The sequence below is a fragment of the Mesoplodon densirostris genome, chromosome 1 (genome assembly GCF_025265405.1).
Source record: "Mesoplodon densirostris isolate mMesDen1 chromosome 1, mMesDen1 primary haplotype, whole genome shotgun sequence".
Lineage (NCBI taxonomy): Eukaryota > Metazoa > Chordata > Mammalia > Artiodactyla > Ziphiidae > Mesoplodon > Mesoplodon densirostris.
In genome coordinates this window covers 157,309,227-157,334,273 of record NC_082661.1, presented here as the reverse complement: position 1 = coordinate 157,334,273, position 25,047 = coordinate 157,309,227, and the positions used below count along the sequence as shown (strand labels likewise).

The window sequence follows — 25,047 nt, the reverse complement described above, 5'->3', positions numbered from 1 at the left end:
TAATAAGGTGAGTTTATTCAAAAATAGCAGAACTGCAATTCAAGACACACAAACTGTAACAAGCTACAGGTGAGTCCACTGAGGGTTTGAGGGAGGCTGTCTTTATGGGCAGGGAATAAAGAGGGCAGAGTTCAGTGAGAGGCTGTTAAAGTCAAAAAACAAACGGAGACCGCCTTTGAAAATTCCCTAAGCAAACAAAAACCAGTCCAGTCATAAAAACAAAGCTCAATTCAGCTTATTTTGCGAGACCAACCCCACGTGGGTCATTTCTTGTTCATGCCTCTGGAAACCATAAGCCTAATTTCCCAGGGTTGATATGAGGCAATCCCTGACCAATTCCCCATCATTTAAGAAAATTCCAATATTATCAGTTTTCTGTAAATCAGGCTTTTACAAGAAAACAGTTTCTCAGTCCTTAAGTTTTGTTTTCCTAAGGGCACATGTGTGAGATTTTCCATTTTATACTCTCTGGTTCCATTTGAGATTGAAATTCTTTCACAGAATAATAATTCTGTTTAGTATTTTCCAGGTAATGAAACTTTGTTACAGAGAAAAGCACATTGCAGTAAGTGAAAGGTAGCAGAATTACTATTGATATAAGTAAATATTAATATAATATTATTGATATCAGCTAAATTCAGCAGTGGGTTTTAGCATGCAAATTTAACAACCACAGTTAAACCATGAATATCAGTTTTAAGAAAAAAGGTAAAAATATAATTTATATGAGCTGAGACTCTCAAAGAAGCTAGATAGAAACATTAACTTATTCTGTTGTACAGTAAACGAAACTGGTAAGTCACTTAATCTATGACTTCACCCCCTCAGTATACTTTAGGATGAATTGCCAAAGATGCCAGATCTTATGTTAACAAAAACCGCTTCATTTTGTTCATCTTTGCTTGTACTAGTCAGCTCAGGCTGCCATAACAAAATACCATAGAATGGGTGGCTTAAACAACATAAACTTATTTTCTCACAGTTATGGAGTTTGGAAGTCCGAGATCAAGGTGCCAGCATGGTCTGGTTGTGGTGAGAACACTCTTCTTGGCTTGAAGACAGCTACCTTCTCTCCGTGTTCTTGTTTGGTGAAAGGGGCTCTACTCTCCCTTCCTCCTCTTATAAGGGCACCAGTTCTACTGGATTAAGGCTCCACCCTTATGACTTCACTTAACCTTAATCACCTCCTTAAAGGCCCTATCTCATTCACATGGGGGATTAGGTCTTCAACATATGAATTTGGGAGGACACTTGTAGTCCATAGAAATGCTGATCTTCTTTTTCAGAAGAGTTGAATTTAAACAACTCAAACCTGGTTATTAACACACCAATAAGAATACAAATTGCTTCATTTTTTAACATTTCTATTTTATGTGTGTGTTGTCAGCTCCCCCTGAAGCGTTGCCTGTGTTCCCTGTAAAGGTTAACTCCACACCTCTGTTGCTCTGCTAGGCTGCTAACTCATTGAACCCAGGTTAATTCGTTTAAGCCTGTTTTTCTCCACCCTGCAAAGTGGTGGAGTTTGTTCTTATCTCACCACATAGTCTCACCTTCCTACCACCTGTAAACAACCATTTACCCTTTCTTTCCTCCTTTCTATCTTGTTTCTCTTTCTTCAGTCAAGAGATGTTCCCTTTGTCTATCTATCCAGCTGTACTTCTCAGTATTTATTTCTATTACTTATATGTATGCTTGAGTGTGCCGAGTATGTATGTTTCTCTATAAACTATGTTTAAGTAAAGTAGTGGTGCCTTACACCGCTTTTATTGCCAAGTGCTTTACATTTCACAGAGTGTTTTCACCTAGAGTAACTATTTGATCCTCACAAGAAACCAGAGTAGATGTGTGACCAGATAAGTACACAAGGGTAAAATATTATCTCCGTTTACAGATGTGAAAGCTGATATTTTATACTTAACAAATTTTTAAATCAGTTGTGAAGATGTTTCTTGACTTTGGAAAAACATTGAGAAAATAACACTAAGTATGTGAAGCAGGTTCAGCTGACTCTCAGAATGGTTTAGTTGGTCCTACGCTGCAACAGAGCACTGACTGTAAAGGTTGGCTGTGAGCTCCAGGGAATAAATACATCATAACCATCTTTGTCTCTCCACCCAATGTCAGATAAGAAGAATGCCAACACCCAGGGCCATAACACTGAACAGTCCTTGTGAACAGTGCCTTCCGGAAGCATGCAGCACACAGCTTGCACAGACATGCATGGTGGCCTGGCCAGGGGCACTGGCTAGCAGAGCCATCACAAGGAAGTAAACCATCTGCAGGCACCTCAGGAGGGAGCACAGCACAATAACTTGATGAAGTAGAAAGAATGAGGTTTTTGAAAGGCCCATATTCAAGTGCTAGTATTCCATGTCTTCTTAGAGAAGTGGTCTTGGCAAGCCAGGTGAGGTCTGTGAGCTTTGGTGTTCTCTTCTGCAACTCTCCCTATTTCACAGACTCGTGAACGTTAAATGAGATCATGTACAAGAGAAAATTGTATATATGAATGTGGATATTATTTTAATAAATAAAAGAGAAGCTTATAGAAAGGAAGGAATTGTTCCACCTGCCTTGTATTAGTGACTGGGTGGGAGGGAACAGGGCCTTTACAGAGTATGTGCTTCAGCTTTTTATAGCACCAGTGGTGGGTGGGGGAGGGTGATAGAATCTCTCCTTTCCCTTCCAGCTTCCCCATGAGTGATGGCTCATCAACAGCAGTCCAGGGAGCACTTGCCCACCTGCCGATGAAGCCTAGCCTCCATAACCCCAAAAAGGCTGCCCTCACCTATCTTTCCTGATATCCCACAACAGGGTAAAAGCAAAGACATACTGAGATCACCAACACCATCGAGAATACATCAACCCCTCTGCTCTGTTTGCTCCAAGAAAAACTGCATTAGGATTAGACTCAGACCCCAAAGATTCTCAATTGCAAGCCCAGGCAGAACTAATTGCACATAAAGAGCTGGGGGGTGGGGGCAGTGGAGGGCAGGGGAAAGAATCAATGTTTGTGCAATGAGAAAGAAAAATCAATTGAGGGGAAACAGAATGTTATCTCTAAGCCTTTGAAAGCAGTGGCTTAGATGTATCTGCATCAGTGGCTCAGATGTATCTATAAAGAAGGAAAGGGTGATACAAAGAGTACAGAGACCTTTTACATTTAAGTTCTCAGTTATAAGAAAATCAATAGTTCAGAAAGTATTTCTTTTTTAAAAAATTGAGGTGAAATTCATATGGCATAAAATTAACCTCTATAAAGTGAACAATTCAGTGACATTAGTACATTAACAATGCTATGCAACCACCACCTCTACCTAGTTCCAAAGCATCTGGAAGTATTTCGTATGCCAGAATTTTATACACGAACAGTACTGTTAAAAACAGTAGAAATTTTTCTTAGACTTTTCAACCATTTGGGCTTAACTCCAAGATTGTATTTGAGTACTCAGTTGGATTGTTGCTTCTTGCCTAACTACTATTGTATATCTTCAGTGTTTCAGGATGGGCCAAATTAAATATGTTTTTACTTAGGTGGGTGGGAGAGCCGATGATAGATTTCTACAGACAAGAGAAATCCCATATGTTTATGTTCATACGTGTATTGACAGCATGTTTAAACAATTCATTGAAAAGTTGAAAATTATTTCAGCCACACGCATTTCTTCCATACAGGGTCACACAAGCAGACTGATCAATGGTATAACTAATAAACATGGACCTCAATGCAAAACCAAATATAGTCCCTCAACTCTCCATCAAATTTCTCCAGAAACTGGTAAAGCTGTTTTAACCAAGCAAAAAAAAAAAAAAAATGATCTTCTTGAACACTGGGGTCAGAAGGATGTAGAAAATCTGATTCTTCTTCAGTTATGGGAGTGAATATTCTACGACAGTGAACAGAAAAGAATGCTTTCTTATGCAAAGCTTCTGTAGCTGCCCTAGGCTCCTATATTCCCCATGGCTACAGGGCTAAGGAATAGTCTGATTAGAAAACCAAGACTGGACTTCCATCTTGCCACCTCCATTTTTACTGCTAGCATTTTAGACTTGGTCCTGCATCTCTACCCCTGCTCTGAGCCACTGACCATAGGAGGTGGACTTTGCAACTGAGTTGGACTGTATCTTCCTCTAAATTGACTGTTGCCAGCCCTGGCAGATACAGCCATGCCTTGTGTGTTACCTTATAACTGTAGACACATAGAACCCCAAAATGTCTTCCTGAAAAATGTGGTAGCAAATTTCCCTTTTGCTGTTACTCTTTCTGTTATTTCTCAAAGAGCGAGGTAAGATTGAGACAGAATCCTATTTTGGACTCCTGAAAAGTAACTGCTTCGTGATTTATGAGCATTCCACCCAAAGGAAGAATCAACAGAGAGAAGGAGAAGACTTGGGGAGAACAATCCAATAAGTAACTTTAAGCCTATCTCACATTATTATTTTTCTGAAGTTCTGTATTACTTTTTATACAGTAGGCACTCAATATAATTTGTTATTTGAATTGGATGAGGAAATGTTTTCTTCTTTAATACTCTCTACTCTAAGGAACATTTTGCCTTACTATACTGATCAAATAATTCTAGTATTTGGTGCCAGCTGTCAACTCAAATAATTATTTTATTTATTTATTTATTTTTTTTTCTTTTTGCGGTATGTGGGCCTCTCACTGTTGTGGCCTCTCCCGTTGCGGAGCACAGGCTCCGGACGCGCAGGCCCAGCGGCCATGGCTCACGGGCCCAGCCGCTCCGCGGCATATGGGATCCTCCCAGACCGGGGCACGAACCCGTATCCCCTGCATCGGCAGGCGGACTCTTAACCACTGCGCCACCAGGGAGGCCCCTCAAATAATTATTTTTAAATAGCCTTCGATTTTTTGTAATGATCTGCTGTGTTCTCTGTCCTGTCCCTTTGGTGCTTGCTAACCATTACTCATGAGACCACATTTGCATTGCCCATAGCAAGTGGACCTCAAATTCTAGATTCATTTGTAACCGCATTTTAAAACCCAGATTCCTGGGCTCCCCAAGCACTGTAGTCCTTCCGTCAGAGAAGGGATCTTGTAGCTTATATTTTAACAAACACCCTGGTTGATCCAGGTGCATGTCATCATGAAGCACATTTCAGAAATTGATCCATAAATTTGATCCTGCCCTAGACTCTGAGACCAGCCTTATTTAGAGCAGAGCAAAGATGAAGAACCAACAGTAAATTGCTAATACAGAGATGATGGTCCTTCCCTGGGACATGACCTTGTTTCACTAGTCACTATTTTGTCCTCTTTCCCACTTCATCCCTGAAATCCAGCTGGTGTTGCCCTGGATCTTGGTTGCTGGGTCCATCATATTCCTGGGCTTCATTGGCTATCGATGAAGAATTGTCAATTACTAAATCCCATATTTAATGTTTTGCCTGTTCACCAAGTCCTTCACCCAGTGGCCAAACTCCACTGTTTGCCTTTGGGGATTCCTCCAAAAAGTCCAACTTCTACTGCTTAGAAGTCCACTTAGTCCCTTCCCTGCCCAGGTAGGTTTGCTGGATAATTCTTCCCAGTACTAAAACCTCACTCTTCCTGACAGATTTTTCTTTTTAATTTTAATTTTATTTTATTTTTTAATTTTATTTTTAGACTGTGTTGGGTCTTCATTGCTGCACGCGGGCTCTCTCTAGTTGCGGTGAGCATGGGCTACTCTTCGCTGAGGTGCGCGGGCTTCTCATTGCGGTGGCTTCTCTTGTTGTGGAGCATGGGCCCTAGAGTGTGCAGGCTTCAGTAGTTGTGGCACACAGGCTCAGTAGTTGTGGCTCTTGGGCTCCAGAGTGCAGGCTCAGTAGTTGTGGCACATGGGCTTAGTTGCTCCGTGGCATGTGGGGTCTTCCTGGACCAGGGATCGAACCCGAGTCCCCTGCACTGGCAGGCAGATTCTTAACCACTGTGCCACCAGGGAAGTCCCCATGAGAGATATTTCTGACTGAGGGTGCTGACTATCCTTATCCAGAATTAGCCAAGATGAATAGGATAGTCACCAAGCTGGCTACCCTTAAAAAGATCATCTCCCTCTGTATCTGTAGTAGAGTAAGAGGGCATGTCTGCTCATTTACCCAAGTTTAACATGAAAGATTTTAGAAAAGGAATTGTTAAGTGAAAAACAACTCTAAATAATATTATTTTTGTTGCATACAGCCTGTTGTCAAGAATAGCCCAAAACAAATGCAGATTAAAATAAAAGTGCTCTAGGACTGCCGTGGTGGTGCAGTGGTTGAGAATCCACATGCCAACGCAGGGGGCACAGCTTTGAGCCCTGGTCCGGGAAGATCCCACATGCCGCGGAGCAACTAAGCTCGTGAGCCACAACTACTGAGCCTGCGCTCTAGAACCTGCGAGCCACAACTACTGAGCCCATGTGCCACAACTACTGAAGCCTGTGCGCCTAGAGCCCGTGCTCCACAACAAGAGAAGCCACTGCAATGAGAAGCCTGTGCACTGCAACGAAGAGTAGGCCCCGCTCGCCGCAACTAGAGAGAAAGCCCACGCACAGCAACGAAGACCCAATGCGGCCAATAACTAAATAAATAAATGTTTAAAAAAAAATAAAAATAAAATAAAAGTGCTCTTAATTGGCGTTTAGAGCTGAAGTGAAGGTTGCTGACAAAACTGGTACTTTCCCAAATTGTTACTCTATCTGCTGAGATCTGAAATATTATCTTTGAATAAAAGAAGAAGTTTCAAATAAGAATAGTACAAATACTAAGGATTTCTTTCTCTGTCTTGGTTCATTCATTTATTCAACAAATATGTTTTTTAATATTTTCTATGTGCTAGGAATAAACAGTTCTGCCCTCTGCCCTCACGGGGCTTACTATCTTGTAGTAGAGTTTAGGTCACGAATTTATTTTGGAAAAGGGTCTACCCAGGACTTTTATTCCCTCACCTGACTATGTGAGATGAAAAGAACACTGTGGGTTGCAGAGGTAGTAAGACATGCCCACAAGGAAGCCAAACCACAATTCTCCTTCCAACGGATACACAAGGCTGGAAGTTTATGGTAAAGGTGCTAGTCAACAGGAGGAAAGGATGAAGATGCCCACAAGTTAAATAGAAATCTTCCCATTGATACTATAAAGCAGACCAACTTGCCTTGGATAGTATAGATCTTTGTTAGAGTTCTGTATGCTCCCTCCTTGTTTCTACTAGATAAGACATGGAAGATTAATTGAAATACCAGGTGCTATATAAGCTAATATTTTTGTTAGCTTAAGTCAGTGGTTCAGGCACCAGGAGGGCTTACTAAAACACAGATTCCTCAGCCCTATGACCAGAGTTTCTGATTCAGAAGGTCTGCGGATGGGCCTGAGAACTTGCAAGCCTAACAAATTCCCAGGTAACACAGATGCTGCTGGTCTGAGGACCACATTTTTAGAACATGGGCTTAAGCAAACACTTAGAGGAGCCTTGAAAATGTTGCTCCACAAACGAGGATAGACAGCATCATCGGTTTTAAAAAATTTTAATACCTGTTGTTTATCTCATTACAAAATAATATATATGTATGGCAAAAAACAGTTTTAATAAAAAAGCAATAAATTCATAAAACAACCAAAGTAAATTCAAAACCATCCACCGAAAGATAGCCATGAGTAACCTTGCTGTGTATTCTTATAAAATCTCTATGTGTATGTGTTATGTTTATGTCTACAAATATATACGATCTCTCTCATATGTATATAAGATATATATACAACATTGAATTCATCTTATATGTACTGTTTTGTAACTTACCTTTTCACTTAACAGTATATTATAAACATCCTTCTACATCCATACAGTTCTAAAACATAATTAGGCATATCCTTTGAATAGAGGTACCGAAATATATATAAATGTATTTAAATGTTCCCCCTTGCTGGACACTTAGGTTTAACCCTTTTCTGTTCAAACAGGTTCAGCATAAATATGCTAAGTCATTTTGTACATCCTTAATTATTTTCTAAGGACAGATTTCCAGAAGAAAAATTGCCAAAACTCATGTATGTTAAGTCTTTTAGTACATATAGCCAGACTGCCCTTCAGAGAAATATTGGATCGATTTATACAACCATCAGCTGTATAGAGGTATTTTCTCACATGTCCACATGACACTGAGCATGTGTTTTCCTTTGCTAGTTCAATAGGAAGAAAATGATACCTTGTTTATATTTTGAAGTTTTTTCCAGTTACCAGTGGAAACTTTATGTGATTTATAGTGACATCACATTCAGCAATCTCATACTTCTTTCATTTGTAGCTGTGTAAATCTGGGGCTTAGAATTAGACTATAAACTCTATACAAAGCAATTTTTTTGTGTGTGAGTTTACATGTTTGATATTTCATAGAGTCCAGCATGTCATTTTTCTTTGTTACAAACAAACAAACAAAATTTCAAAATAGACAACCTTTGTTAGGTTACATAAACTTTGGGAAAATTTCTTTGCGACAAAATTCTGTATTTTTGGTTTGTCTAATATGATATGCAATCTCAGTATGTGAATTTATTATACTACAATATAAATGGTCTAATTTTACTTATGAAATAATCCATGTGAAAACGTATCCACTGTGATTAAAAGAGACAATGGATAGAACAAAGTAACTTGTTATCTATTTATTAATATTTATTGAGTGGCCATATGCTATGAATACTGAAATGGACTTTCTTGGTGATACACTAAACTGAACTTTCTCGGTGATACACAGGGACTATTAGGTGAAAAATATGGGAACATCCGAATCCCTGGAGAAGTTGAAGCGTCAGAGTTTGAAATGATTTTGGATGCTGCCATAGAGGCGAAGCTGGAGACCAAGTTACTGGAAGAGTGGTACTGTCGGGACGAGAACTCGGTGCCAGCAGCTTATTACCTCAAACCCAAATCGGAAATGCTGAAAAGCAATAAAAATGCAGTAAGTTATCTTTCTCTCCAAAGTATGTTTCTCTCCATGACTTAAACAGTTTACGTCACCCAGGGGTGGTTTTCGCCACAGAAAAGGCACAGTAGACAGAAAATTATTCTACCCTGGACCCTAAATTTCCTTTTAACAACTAAATCCAAAGCTAAGAAATCTTCTAATTTTTAATCCACCTTTCTTTTTTGGCATCTCAGACTTTCCTGCTTGGGTCTTTTCCTTCTTCTTGAAGTATATCTCTTAGAAGTTCCATTAATGGAGGTCTATTAGTGATAAATTCTGTTTATCTGAAAATATTTGTATTTTTCTCATTTCACTATAACGTGTCTATATATATTCTGATTGGTGTGTGTTGTGCTTCCTACATTTGCGAATTCATGCATTCTATCAGTTTTGGAAATTTCTCAGCCATCATCTCATCAAATAATGTCCCTCCTCTATTCCTTCTGTTCTTTCCTTTGTGCTCTTTAATTAGATGTACAATAGATTGCTTCAGTCTATTCTTCACGTCTCTTTTTAAAATTTGTTTACTTTTTACTTTTTATTTTTTTTAATGTTATTGAAGTATAGCTGATTTACAATGTGTTAATTTCTGCTGGACAGCAAAGTGATTCAGTTATACATATACATACATTCTTTTTCATTTTCTTTTCCATTATGGTTCATCACAAGATATTGAATATAGTTCCCTGTGCTTTATAGTAGGACCTTGTTGTTTATCCATTCTATATATAATAATTTGTACCTGTATCCTCCATGTCTCTTAATTGTCTTTTACATTGTCAATTTCCTTATCTTTCTGTGCTGCTGTCCAGAAAATTATTTTAGATCTTTCTTCCAGTTCATCAATTTTCTTCTTCAGCTGTGTCCACTCTGTTCATGCTTGAGTTTTCAAGTTCAAGAGTTATATTTTTAACTTGTGAAAGATTTTTTTTGGGGGGGGGGTCTTTTAAAAATCTGCCTAGCTGTTTTTTATAGTCTCTAGTGTTTTAATTCAGTAAGTTCCTTTAACATTTCGTACATTGTTAATTTATATTCTTGTGCGAATCTTGCAGTGAGGTTGAGTCTGCGTGAATATGATGGAAACATTAGCATTGTCTCTTCTCCAACTTGGTTCCCAAATGTATCAATCATGTGTCCCCCGAAACTGAATGAAGGAGGTAGAGAAAATGGGTGGGACTATTCATTGCACAGACATTTTAGAGATGAAAAGAAGGCATAGCTATCATCCCTCTTCCAAAGAGAACATCCTTGATACATTCAGCACCCAGGCAGCTCTGAGAGGAGAAGAGCCCTGGGTTAGCAACATCTCTTCATTTAAGGACCCTGTGTCCATACTCCAATATAAAATTAAAAGTTAAAAAAAAAAAGAACCCTGCGTCTTTGTCATTCTGACGTTTAACATACAGCATGTTCTCCATGCAAAATGAAATCATGTCAGATTCCTCGATTTTTCTTCTTCCTCACATGCATTTTTCAAAGTAATTATCTGCAAGACTATGGAGATGAATATTGGGGTAAACCCCAAACCATTCCCTTAGGTAAATATGCCAGAAGTAAAGGTAGTAGCTGGTAAAGTAGATATCAGAAAACATGGTACCTCAAGAAATCAGTTTTACAAAGTTGTAAAACTTACACATATATTACTATTTAATTGGCTTTAGTTGTTCCTTCTTCATTTGATTCCATGATCGTCTAGGGAAACTTCAATTTTTCTCTAAACCCCACATGATATATCTGCATAAATTGTTGTTAAGTAAATGAATGCTTCAATAAGATTATCAGCAAGACTCTATAAATGTTACTTTCTTGGTAGGTACTCCTATTTTATTTCCTAAAGGATTATAAAAATAAACAAGAAAGAAACAACTAAAGACAATTAAATAGTAACACGAGTACCTTCCCTTTAACTGTCTCTCCTCTTTAGAGGGTAGTGAAGATATGATTTTGTTATGACATTTGTATCAAAACTCAAGCAGGAAATACATGGTATATTAAGAAATCCCGACAAACAAATCCTGTTTGGATTCACACCATTGTGTCACCTGGGCAAGTTCACATCACTTTCAGGGTACTGGGGAGAGGAAATGAGATACTGTCTGTTAGACACCTATCATGATAAGGCATATAGTAGACTTTCAAATAACAATAGTTCTCTTGCTCTTAAATACTGGGTTTTCTATGATGATTTTAAGACCAGTATCTCACTTTTACACTTCCATAGATGCAGCCCTCTGCCAATGCTGAGAATGAGAAGACCTGGCAAGAGATATCAGATGAGATCAAGAGGGTATTTAAGGTTGCTGTAAAACTGTTACATGAAAAGAGGAAAATGAAACACAGCCAAGCCAAGAGGTACCTGTTCTCAGGTAATTTTTATGCATCTTCAGTAAACTGAGGAATAGATAAATAATAGATATATTCGCTGCTTCCCTTTTATGGTTCTGCAAATTTAGTTGCATTTACTGCCCGATGAAGTTTAATTTTTCTACATGTTTCCATCTCCTGGAGAGGCAAGTATTCTTTTTATTCAAAGATAAGCCTTTACTTAACTTGAGGCATTCTCCAAAAATGTGACTTTAAAAGAGCACAGAGGAGGCTGGATATAATAGACCAGACTCTGCCAGTGTTTCTCAGTTGAGCTGCTCATTCATTCACTTACTTGGCTCACTCAGCAAACACTTATTGAGTGCATACTATATGCCAGGCACTGGGGCTACAACAGTGACAAAGAAGGCAAGGTCTCTCCTCTCCTGGAACTTACTTTTTTAGTGGGGGCAGCGGGGATAAGTGATGGGCAAGTAATCAGATAAATGAACAATATCATTTCAGAAAGGATAAGTGCTACGAATAAAACAAAACACAGTAACAGGATAATAGGGACTGATGAAGGCTGCGGGGGTCCAGATTTAGATGGGGCAGGCGGTAAGGAAATGACTTTCGAGCCAAATGACAGAACGAATCAGAGCCGGCAATGCCATATCTAAAATAGAGAATTCCAGGCAGAGGGATGACCAGGTTCAGGGTCCCTGAGACAGGAATGTGCTTAGCAAATTCTAGGAGCAGGAAGAAGGTAAAGGTAGCCAGGCTTGGAGAAGGAGAGACGAGGTCAGAAGGTGGGCACAGGCCATAATAAGGACCTTGTGTTTTATTCTGCTGTCAACAGAAATAATCAATAAACAATCTATAATAGGAATAGAAAAGAATTTTATCTGAGCCTGAGGACTATACCCCAAGAGACAGATTTAAGAAGTACTTAAACTGTGTTCCACCTGACTGCAAAATGGGGGAGGCTTATATAGGCAAAAATCACAAAGTTACAGTTAGTCACATGAGTCATTTATCAAGAATCATAATTGGAGCTGGCAAGAAGTCAGGATGCTTGTCAAATAAGGAGTGGTCGGGGTCTGAAGTGGTTGCACAGGTACAAGGCGAGACCTTGAGACCTAGGCAGATGCTAGCAGATATTGTTTTAAGAAGGACAATATCCTTGTATCCTTGAGTCTGATACAGCTCAGAGAATTCAAGTTCTCAGTGATACAGGAACATGTCTGAAAGCACATCCACGATGGCCAGCCGGCTCCATTTTGAATGCCTGAACCACAGTTATTCCGTCTTGATTTTTAAATGCTTAAATCAGATTTTAGTGGTTAAATCAGATGTACAATGCATGTTTGACAGGCCAGAAGACAGGCTGTTGTAGTTAGCATAAACGTCAAGCCAAACCATGTGTAAGCCAGAATGACTTCCCATACCTGTGACAATTTCTTCCAACACTGGGTAAGATGGGAAGCCATCGGAGGCTGGGAAGTAAGGGAGTGGCAGGATCTAATTTAACCTTAAAGTAAATGTCTCCCCAGCTACCGAGCAGAGACTCACTTGTGGGCCTTTCTCAGCCATGGAAAAGAGGCTTTATTTTGAGGAATTGCCCAGGAAACCACATATCTGAAGAAATATGTCAGTCATAGTTTCCGGGGACAAACACACCTGGGTAAAAGGAATCAGTTAAGTAGCATTTATTTTGAGAGTTGATAGTAAAGAATTATTGAAGAAAAAGCAACAGTAGTTGCATTTTCAGACTGGTTTTGTGAATGATGTAGCAAAACGTTTGTGAAAACTGAAGAAGCACTTGATATCATTCTCCTTGGATATACATGTATTTCAGGCTCAGAGAAATTATATATAATTTTGACAAATTCATTCTCCTGAAGCTGTCAAAAAATTAGGTCTTATTTTAGTTCTCCCTAAAAGTACTAAAATTGGCAGGAATAAGTACTATCTTTAGAATATACAGGTTAACATATATCCCGATTCCTTTGGGATCTTTTTGACCCATTTAGAAGCCCTGGTTCTTCACCTTTATCAAGGGCAGAACTACCCAGTTTTTAAAAATATGCTGTATTAGGAAAAAAATACCAAGAGCAAAAACTTTCCTATTCTTGATGTAAGAGACACCAGTTAGGGGAGGGTATCCTCTCGCTTAGAGTCAGACAGCTCAAGTGTTCAAATATTCATTGGCAAACACATTCTCTTAATTTTCTCCACACTAAAGAACATGGTCCACATGGATAGCCATATGAAGATTAATAATCTCATACTACGTAATATGAACTACTACACGAGGACTATTTTCTACTTGGGGTTACATCTTAAAGATATGCATAATCATGAAATTTTTATTCACTTTACATTCCAAACTCATTTTAAGACAATGTCTGCACAATGAAAATTGCTGAAGAAGGGCCAACTCTTTGAAATGAATAGAGTGTATTTGTTTTGTGCCTGTCTCTCCAGCCTATCAATAACCAATGTTGTGGTTAGACCAACCCTTGTGCTTCTTACTATGATTGCAAGATACCCTTCGGCAATCACCATCAGGAAACTTTGAAAAAATAAAGCCTTATTACTTACAGGAGCTGGCAATTACACAGCACACCTGGGGTCACACAGCAAGGTCACAAGGAGAGAGAGAGAGCGCAGACATCGGGTTTTGCTTTTCCTGGGTTCACTCTTTATTGGTGAATTTAAAACATAAGAGCGGGAATTTAAAGCACAGGAAGAGAAAAAACAAGTGGCCCAAAATTTCAGTGATTACTGAAATAAACCAAGATCTCTAAAACAAAGGAACCTCAGTGAATGGAGGTGGCCTGGCTCTGTATGTGTGGTTGGTAATGAGTTTATTCAAGATAGCCATCATTGAAGTGGATGCATCAGCAATCAAAGCTCAAGTCAGACACTTATATTACAAACAAACAAACCCCCCCCAAAACGTCAGGGTTTATGCTACAATATCACTTTAATATTTTTAAGCATACCAGATAGAACCTGGAAATGTGTACTATTTATATTTGAATGTATTTTTTCACAACACTTCCAGTTTAACCTTTTTAAATAACAGGAAAGGAAGAGAAGTAAATTAGATTCCAAAACAGTGCCCTATTGTGAATGCCGCAACTGAGTGGTCTTGGGAATAGTAGAGAGCTGAATGTCTCATGAATGATAGTTGCCAGGGCTGGGAATCTCCCCCTAGTGTTACCTTCATCAGGTTCTGTGATGGTTAAACTTTAGGATATTAAGGAAAATGCAAAGACAGAAAACAAATACATTATTCTAGTAAGGGGGAAGCTTATAATATTCATTGACAAATAAATATCAGGAATTATTAATAAAAGTCCCCCAAAATGTTGAGGATGCACTTTGCTTCTAAAAATAACTCTACAGAGTTGATTTTGTCTCACATGACTCATTTATTCAGGTGTATTTATCAACCAGACATTCTTGCATACAGCCTCTTTTTATCCCCCTGAGCCAAGCTTGGATGGGTTCTACCAGCTTGATTTGTCTGTATCTCTTTTCATGTTGCATTTATGATCAACACGCCTGATTGGAACTCTGTTTCCATGGAGGTGATAACAAAGTCAGGTTACAGTTGGTCTGTTTTCTGGGAGTCAGGGGTGACAGTGCATCTCTCTAATTATCATCCATTACATATAGATACTGCAGGTGGATCACCTCCTTTCTCTTCATGTTACTCGGTACACAGCACTGGCTAACCTAGTGTGCCCCTAGCATTGTACCCGGATGGCTGGAAAAGAGATGGGCCAAAGGCTGCTTTCTGCAGGAGCTCATGATGTCCAGATTTCTTACATCTTCCCCTGTCTACATTATAACAAGTTCTTAATCTTCTATAAAAAGAAGAGCAGACATATGTTATAAAAGCTCCTTTAACTGACCTCCTGAACCAACTTGCCTGAATAAAACCCTTTGTAAAACATACTGATATGAATGGCACAGCTCATTCAACACTGGTGGCTATACACATGTTTTTTTTTTACTTAAGTCACAAATTTTTATCAATTGCTATCATTACTGGAAAAAAACAGTATCACAGAAGTTCTGCTAAAAGGCACCATTTGAAAATAAAATTCCCACCTTACTTAATAGTTACTCTAGAGAATACATCTATGCTCTAGGTTTTGCTCAATGTCGGCGTTGTGGCCAGCACATTGAGATGTCCTCAGTTACGGCCAGACCCACCCCTCCCCCCATGCTTCCACCAGATCCCAGCCCAGTAGTCACCCCCTTAAGAGAGCCTTCCCTGACTTCTCCAAGTGGGTTAGACCTCCAGGTGGGTTTGCTCTCATGGCACCATGTTATTCACCTTCACGGGCCTAAAAATAATCATAATACATTTATTTGTGGGACTCTGTGATTCATGTCTGCCATCCTCCACTGGACTGTAGGCTTCATAAGCGTTTTGGTTTTTTTTTTAACATTCTCAGTTTTCTCTTACCATTGTATCCTAAGAAACTAGCAGTGTACCTGGAACATAGTAGATGCTCGATTAAGACCAACTGGATGAAGAAAAGTAGAAAGGCAGGGGAGGAAGGGAGGGCAGCCCGTTTTAAAAGCCTGCTTGCCTTAAAATTCATTTCCATTGGTTTAATTATTTTATTTATTTTTTATTTGACTTCCCTAAAACCATGTGTAAATGATATTTTTATTACTACTGATCCAATTTTAAATGTTCTTATGGGGCCTCAAATGATTTAGAATGCTTATTTACTTTTATGTAAACATATGTATTATAAGCCCTAACATGGTTTCTCTCACAAGAAATAAAGCTAAATGCTAAGTCATTTTTCTGTACCTGCTCTGATGGATATAACAGTATTTAACAGTGACATGGATAATGGATAAATAAAATCAGCACATAATTATATTTTGAACCCGTTTTTATATTTTTATTTCCACGTATCTGTCTGGGGTGCAATGCATCTCAAACAAAATGGTGAAACCACGTTGTAAGGAGAGACTGAGAAGGAAGAAATAGACTAGATACATCACTTGGCCTCTTCCTCATTCTCTCCTGGCCCCAGTCGGTGCCTGCTCTCCACCCTTAGAACTCCTGAAGTCTGGGAGGGAAGCCAAGCAGGAACTTAAAAGAGTCAACCATAAGCTTGGTATGCTTTCTTCCTTATGCTTATGTTCAACCTCTCCCTCAGGTTGCGGAGGAAATAAAATCATTTTATTTAGAACCCATTGTTCTGGGCTCCAGGCTGTTTAGGAAAAGACAAATAGGAAATTAAGGAATTGAGAAATTATTCTAGAGACGACTCTGCTACACACTGTAAGCAAAATAAACTACCACTAGTGACTTGAGAGTTATGCGCTCGGAGCGTGGGTGCGTTGCATCTTTGTTCTAGACAATAAACTCCTTGTTGTATTTTCTTTCAGCTATAGAGGATGAGTTTGACTTCGCTCTAGGGAAGCAAACTCCAGCATTCCTGAAGAAATGTGTTTGCTATATTAGGAAAATTGCTAACATTGAGCGTTTCGTGAAAATCCCAGAGATGGGAAAATACATGGATATAACTGGAGCAGAACCAAGGATTATTCGGGACCCAGAAGCCCAAGAGAAGCTGATAAAACTCCGGGATGAATTTATTCCTACCATTGTTGCGTCATCTAATCTGAGAGTGTACACATCTGTTACTCATTGTGACATGAAACTAGGCTATTCCCAAGAAATAGAAAACCATTACATAGAAGGACTCGGTAAACAATTTTATGAGGACATGATTGACATAATTCAGGCCACGGTACAACAGAATTTTGACACAGAAACTGATACACTCTACGACGAAATCCTTCAGCATTCATCACTATGTAAAACGTATGCCTCCTTCTACGAGTACAAATGTGAATCTCTAAACATCGTGCATAAATACATTCTTCCAAGCAAAACCGGGCACTTCAACCCTCTTATTATATACGGTGGACCATGCACTGGGAAGACCCTTCTGCTAGCTGAAGTAGCAAAGAAGGTAAAAGCCTATTCTTTTACATGTATATTTGTAAAAACTTTTACTTCGGGGAAAAGATCAACTGATCAAATTCACTTCCATTTTCTGTGTTTACTATCCGAATTATAATCGGTCCTTTAGGAATGGATACTTCAGTGTTTCTCTTTTGCTGGTATAACAGTTATACTGAAAGAATAAGACTCACGGGGTCCAATTCTAGAATAGCTTTGTTTTGGCTCTTACTGTTCAAACTCATGTTATGGGGCTAGTTCTCACCTAGACAGAAACTAGGGCAGATCTCACAACTCTTCTCATCACTCTCAGCAAAGACAAGCACTCCAATCGCTTCTGGATATTAACTCCATCTCAGTTCAGCAATTACTATGTCCAGTCAAAGATGATAATTAAAACTTCATCTCCCTGCCCGAGCTGTGGTCGACCATACACAAGGCACCTCCAGTGGGAAATAGGGACATGGCCATTTTCTCTTTTCTTTCAGCACACAGCACTTCTTCCCCTCTGTCCCTAACCCCAACTGCACTTCTGACCCCTGTGGGGTTGTGGTTTAGGGGATGTAGGAAAGGTAAGGTAGCCAGAACATTCTTATATGACCAGTACTGTTCTGACCTGGGTTCGGCACTCTGGTCCTGGCGTTTTACACTTCCTCCCATTTCTTCTGAGGCCTTTTCATGGTTTCCCAAAGGTCCTTTCCCTCCCCCATCCCCTACCTTGTCCTCACTGAGCATCTCTCACCTACAGTTCCCTAGGGTGACACAGGGAACTGCATTGGTTTTCTATCTAGCTGGTCACCTCCATAGCTCCTATGCGTCCAGCAGCACACATTTCTAGTATCTTTCTCCCAAGAGCCTCTCCACAACCCAGCAAACCCCCTTAGACCTGGGAAAACAGAAATGACAGAAACTCTCGTCAGCTCACGCTTGCCAGTGGCCCACATATGATACATGGGAAACACTCAGGTATTGTTTTGCCCTGAGAAACTCCAGCTCCAATACGGCAGCTCTCTATCACTCCTCTGTCAGAGCAGCTAGCCGGCCTCACTCACTCAACCTCCATATTCCTCAGATGTCATCAGATACAGATGGCCATGTCTCCCAAGCCCTAGGGGACATCCTGAAAGTGGTCCATTGCAGCCCCTTTCCCTAGGCTAGAAGTGAGGGGTGGGCATCTCTCAGCCCTTCCCTTTGGGAGTGGGGTGGTGAGAGATACAACCCACAGCATCCTCATCTCCCACTTTTTCCTTGGCCTCTTGAATCTCTTTTTCAGGCTGGAGGTGGGTAGTCCATCAAAGGTAGCAAAACTAATTTTCAAAACTCCCTTTCAAGTCTTGCAAGACGGGCTGGAGCTTCTATCTGAATGCGGTATCTATTGTCTAAACTGGGTGACACTAGTACCAGTTTTAACTTCCTGTTACAGTTCATTCTGAAACTGACATCCATGAATCTTTTCTAAACTTACTCATACTTTAACCTGAACTACCAATTGGGGAACCAAGTTTCATAAACTTACTTCTTTTTTTTTTTTTTTTTTTGCGGTATGCGGGCCTCTCACTGTTGTGGCCTCCCCCGTTGCGGAGCACAGGCTCCGGACGCGCAGGCTCCGGACGCGCAGGCTCAGCGGCCATGGCTCACGGGCCCAGCCGCTCCGCGGCATATGGGATCCTCCCAGACCAGGGCACGAACCCGTATCCCCTGCATCGGCAGGCGGACTCTCAACCACTTGCGCCACCAGGGAGGCCCTAAACTTACTTCTTAATGTATTAAATAATATGTCCTTTTCTAAGAAGTATCCTCGGTGAATTCCAAGGATTACTGAAAAGTATTTTCTCCCTAAAAATATACTTTGGAGTGTTTTATACTTTGATCATATCCTTTTTTGTCTTTACCTTTCCAGACAGAAAAATATTAAACCTAGCACCCCCTCATATACTTTATCTCCATATACTTTATCTCTTTAACTATACAATTTAAAAAGGGAGAGTGGGAGAGAGAGAACACTAGAATGAAAGTCAGATATGACTTCTACTCCATTTTCATCTCTTGGTAATCATTTAACTCCAAGCAAGCTATTTTTGGCCTTGGTTTCCTCTTCTGTTACATGATACTGTAATCCCATGTGCCCTACAGAGAGACAATATGAGGCCTGATGACTGCCTGTTTATATAGTAAACTGTCTGTTATAAAGCACAAATTCAGCAAAACTTGTTTAACCAGCATTATATAGATTTTTATGGTAATGATAAAAAATAATCATAATGATGACCCTATAGCATCACAATAGAGTAAAATGTCTCTGAATCATACAAGATTATATTCAGTATCATTTTAGTGCTGAGTATTTTTATTGCATTCTAATTAACTGGAAATGTGGTCAGCCACATATATAGCCTTACGTGATCTCAATTAAGGAAAATATTTGACTCAGTATAATATGTAGGTCATTACTTAATCTATTCATTAAACAAATATTCACCAAGCACCAACCAGGTGCCAACAACCATGCCAAGAAATGGAAATTCAGTGATGAGAAACTAAGCATACTAGATATTCAGGTTTACAGTTTGTGAAATGCTTTGTAACTTTTAGAATACAAGCTAAATTCTGCCTTGTGATTGACCAACACTGTGATCACCATTTTATTACCCTTAGTAGAGGGATCCTGAGGGTCTCACCTACAGACTTTAGTGCATGAGCTTTCTGAGAGCTCTCTGACCATCTCAGGTTTTTCCACTTCCTGGTTCTAAGGTACTTTCTGCCTGGTCAGGGTTACCAGAAGGCTGATCTCTGCAGAGGGGAAGTGTTGCTGCATGTGACCATGTGAATATATGTCTCCATTCTAAACACCACCTTTATGTTTTAGGCTTATGGCTGGCTACATGAAGACACAGGACCAGAATCTGACCCAGTCATAGTCGTGAGGTTTCTAGGAACCACAGACATGAGTACTGATCTTAGGACTCTCCTTCTAAGTGTTTGTGAACAGTTGGCCGTGAACTACCGGTGCCTGGTTCAGAGCTACCCTAAGAAGATCCATGACCTCCGTGACTTATTTATAAACCTCTTGAATGAGTCTTCATTGCAGAGACCCCTCGTGGTCATATTCGATGCCCTGGAGCAGCTCTCAGAGAGTCACGAGGCCAGGAAGCTCTGGTGGCTCCCGGTTCACCTTCCCCGATTCGTCCGGATTGTCCTCTCCACGCTGCCCAACAAACATGGGATCCTACAGAAACTAAGGTGCCTTATCCACGAAGAAGACAACTACATCGAGCTGATTCCCCGGGACAGGAAGATGTGCAGCCAGGTGCTCAAACACCAGCTGCTGCGGGTCAAAAGGAAGGTCACATCGGGCCAGCAGATTTACGTGAACAACGCCTTCTCCAAGTGCACGTTGCCCATGTTTGTGAACCTGACCTTTAGGGAGGTGAGAAATTGGCGATCTCACAGAGACGTCGATGAATCCTCCCTCTGTGTCACCGTGCACGAAAGCATAGAGCAGCTCTTCTGCTCCCTGGAGAGGAAGTGTGGGCAGCAACTCGTCTCCCGGGCTCTAGGTTACATCACCATGGCCAAAATGGGTTTGAGTGAAATGGAGCTGGAAGACGTGCTGGCCCTTGACAATAGCGTGATGAATGAGCTCAATGAGAGCGCCAGGCCCAGCAATCCACTGAGGGTACCTTACCTGTACATCGCGAGGCTCAAGGAGGGGCTCAGTGGATACTTAATCGAGAGACACGTGAAGAACATCACCCTCCTGGTCTGGGCCAACAGACACCTGCAGCTCATAGCCCAGAAGCTATATCTGCAGGATAACAGTGACCTGCATGAAATGCATACCATCCTGGCAGACTATTTCCTGGGGGTCTGGTCAGGGGGCAGAAGGAAAGCTTTCTGCCTTGAAGACCCCTACCTGAATGGCTGCCTTGACTTGGAGAGCAGAAGCCTGCTTGAGGAGGAAAAGCACTTCACAGAGCAGGCTTCCTTTGACAGGCAGGCCCCGGACCAGCCCTGGGTCTTTCAGTGCAACCCACTGGAGCCTGACATCTTTTTCGTCAACCATCGGAAAATGTGTGAGCTCCTGCACCACCTGACAAGGTGTGGGAAAACCGATGACCTGCTCTACGGCATCATAATGAACTTCAGCTGGCTTTACACCATGATCAAAATTGGCCAGTTTGACAAAGTGCTCTTGGACATCGAGCTGGCTTACAACTGCTCGCAGGAGAAGGAGCTGAAGTTCCTGGCGAGCACCCTCCGCAGCATCAAAACCAAGGTCGTTGCGTTCCCCGGCTCCCTTTCTGCAGAGCTTCAGCAAAGACTGCTGCCCGTCGTGAGTTCCCTGCCCAAACTTAGACACCTTCTTTTAGAATGCGACAAAGATGGGCCCAAATACTGCTCCATCGTGCCATTACACTCATCCATGGATGTGACCTATAGCCCGGAGCGTCTTCCCTTGTCATCTAGTCACCTGCACGTCACCGAGATTCTGCCCACCTGTAACCCCAGTACGGTGCTCACAGCTTTAGAAAACGGTTCCATCAGCACGTGGGATGTGGAAACGCGTCAACTACTCAGGCAAATCACGACAGCCCAGTCTGTCATCCTGGGCATGAAACTCACCAGTGACGAAAAGTATCTTGTGGTGGCAACGACAAATAACACCTTGTTGGTTTACGACAATGTAAATTCTTGCCTCCTGTCTGAAGTGGAAATCAAAGGGACCAAGCATGGAAGCGGCTCCACCTACATCAATGGATTTACACTGTCCGTCAAACACGCTCTGGCCTGGCTCGAAGCCAGCAAAGATGTCACTGTCATCGATCTGCTCTACGGATGGCCCCTTTACCAGTTCCACTGCTGGTACGAAGTGACCTGTGTCCAGTGCTCTCTGGACGGCGTGTATGCCTTCTGTGGACAGTACCTGAACACCACTACCATCTTCCATTTAGGGAGTGGAGAAAAGTTATGTACAGTGACATCTGAATTTTCAGGTGGGTTTGTGAAGTTCCTTCTTATCTTGGACACAGCTCAGGAAATGGTAATGGTAGATAGTGAGGGAAGCCTTTCTGTTTGGAACATTGAGGACATCTCCAACCCCCAGCTGACCGATGACTTTGACTGCCGAAGAGAAGATAGTGAAGTGGTCAGCATTGAACTTTCAGAGGACCAAAGTGCAGTTCTGATCTGTAAAGCCCTCAGTATTGAGCTCTTAGATACCGGTATGTGGAAGGTGGCTGAAAAGTTCAGAGCGAAGCACAACGAACGCTTTATATCGGCTGTGCTGTCCAAGAATGGAGACTGCATCATTGCGACCATGGAAAACACCTCAGCCGTGTTTTTCTGGAGGCGGGACACGGGACAGTGTATGGCGAGCTTACAGGAAATCTCAGGTACCATAGTCAAGTTGGTGAAATCCAGTCATCACAACATGCTGCTATCTTTATCCACCAGTGGTGTTCTTTCTATCTGGGACATAGATATAATCACAGCTATGTCCAACATAGATAAGACTGGAAAACCCATTCAAAGTCTGGTGTTACCCGCTAGGGGGGAAATCATTTACTCCCTCGATGGCTCCGATTGTGTTCACAAGTGGAACTTCAGCAGTGGGTTCCTTGAAGCAGTATTTAAGCATGAAGGAATAGTTGAACACTGTGTGTTGACATCCTCTGGAGACGTCATGGTGACATCAGATGACAAGAGCAGCCAATACGTCTGGCATACCAGCAGCGGTGAAAACCTCTTCCGAATTAATGGGCAGAGAATATCTCAGCTGCTGATTACGCACAATGACCAGTTCGTGGTCTCTCTCTGTGAGGAAAATGCCTCCAGGGTTTGGAGACTGGCCACAGGCCACAGGGTATGCAACATCCTGACCACTCTGCAGAATGCCTTCATAACCTCTGCAAATACCTTCGTGGTGGGCATGACCAAAAGCAAGGTGCTGGCAGTCAGTCTTTGGACAGGAAGCATCACCAAGAAGGTCTGCTGTGAAGACGGCACCACCATTGTGAATTTTAAATTGATCCCCGATTGTCCGGACATCATTGTGTTTATCACGTCAGCCGAGACGGTGAATATCTGGAGTCTGACAGATGAAGTGATCTGTCGCCGTGTGCAACTTCCAAACAACTTCCTGAAAAATCTAGAGGATTTTGAAATTTCCCCCAATGGAAAGCTAGGCATTATTTCCAGGGGAGATGAAAATATCAACGTGCTGGATTTACACAGCGGTAAGTTACGGGTGGTTCATGCCTCTGGGGTCATCTGGAGGCACAGGTTGTCTCGAGACGGTCGCTACCTGGTATATATTTGTTTCCGAAATGGGGAGGAAGAGGATGAAAACGGTGCGATATCCAGTTTGATTGTCATGAGACTGGCCGATGGCAAAAATATCGGTGCTTGCTCCCTTTACAAAACTCCAACTTTTCTTGCCCTCTCCCAGCGTCACCTGAACATCATTGTGGGTTTTGATGACGGCAGTATAGGGATATACACAGTGGTGGACCGTGTAGATGCTGCACTGAAAATTAAAATAGCCACTTCAAATAGCAGACAAATTTTCAATAATGCGACACAGACATCCAGGCCAAAGTGTAATAGTTACTGTTTTAAAATGTCTGTGGATTGCTTATGGAGAGAGTCCACTGAGGTCTTTGCAAGAGACAGTCCCATCACAGTGAGTGACTCCATGGAACCCAACGAGGCGACGCCCTCCAAGAAACACAACTCTTGCTATGACCGGGTGTGCTCTGCCCTGGAATCCAGGGGCCACAGCTATGCCCCTGACAACTGACAAAATGTTTTTCCTGCTCAGCAGAAATGCATAATATGTAAAAGAAAAAAAAAGCATCTTCTGTATCCCAGATGATAAACACTCATTCTTAAAGGACAGGAAAGATGCTGGAGTCCCAATGCTAATTATTGCCATGCTCATGAAATGTACAGAAATGTGAAATTGGTTGTGAGGTTGGTCTTCTTGACAAAGTGTATCCAGGAATGATGTCTTAACAGAGAATTTCTACAAATCCTATTTACATGGCTATATCAACTGGAAGTTAGAGGGTAGTTTTTAAATTAACTGGATGGGAAGAAGCAGCTTAACTCATCCCATTGTCCAGATGAGAAAGGCTAGAGCTACATAGAGACCATTTGGACTGAAGTTAGTTCTATAGCAACTGGTTGAAATTGTAAACACAAATTGCTGTTGGACTTCAAGTGATTGTGTGGATAAGTAAACACAGCCTTAATCTCTCCTTACATTTTATGATCCTGACAACTGTGTCAATCCAGTCTGCAGATGGAAGGTCTAAAGGTGCAAAATAATGTAACAAAAATGCCCAGATGCACTCCCAGTTTCCCAGGAGAAAGGATGTGAAGTGTGAGGCCACAGACTGACTGGGGCAAGAGCTACCTACTGCTATCATAGGGCTACAGAACACACAGAGTCGGTCTTCATTAAAATACATTTGTGACAACTGCATGCAAGGGTTTCTGTATAATGGAACACATGATTTTTAAACTATTTTCTGGGCTACAGAAGAACACATTTAATAAGAAACCACAATCTTTTCATGTCATTTTGAAAAGTCTATTTGTGCTGGGTGTAAAAAGAGTTACAGAAAGGGCATTACAAATTTGGCCAAAACACCTGTTCATTTCTATCATTGTACTAACAAAAGGCTGTGCTATGGAAGTCAGTTGTACCGAAGCATAAATTATTTCCTAAATCCCTGCAGTAAATCTTAATAGAAGGAAAGCTTTCTCGACATGCCATCTATGGAATACTGATGA

General features: G+C 41.2%; 1 protein-coding gene across 1 annotated transcript in view; it reads left to right on the top strand.

Moving 5' to 3' along the window:
* NWD2 (NACHT and WD repeat domain containing 2) overlaps positions 1-24,049 on the top strand; it is a 219,331-nt gene extending 195,282 nt beyond the window's left edge. Inside the window, exons 4-7 of the mRNA XM_060091553.1 lie at positions 8,727-8,930; positions 11,158-11,302; positions 16,671-17,260; positions 20,117-24,049. Coding sequence (XP_059947536.1) covers positions 8,727-8,930; positions 11,158-11,302; positions 16,671-17,260; positions 20,117-24,049 — 4,872 coding nt within the window. The remainder of the gene's footprint in view (positions 1-8,726; positions 8,931-11,157; positions 11,303-16,670; positions 17,261-20,116) is intronic.
* The last annotated feature ends 998 nt before the right edge of the window (positions 24,050-25,047 follow it).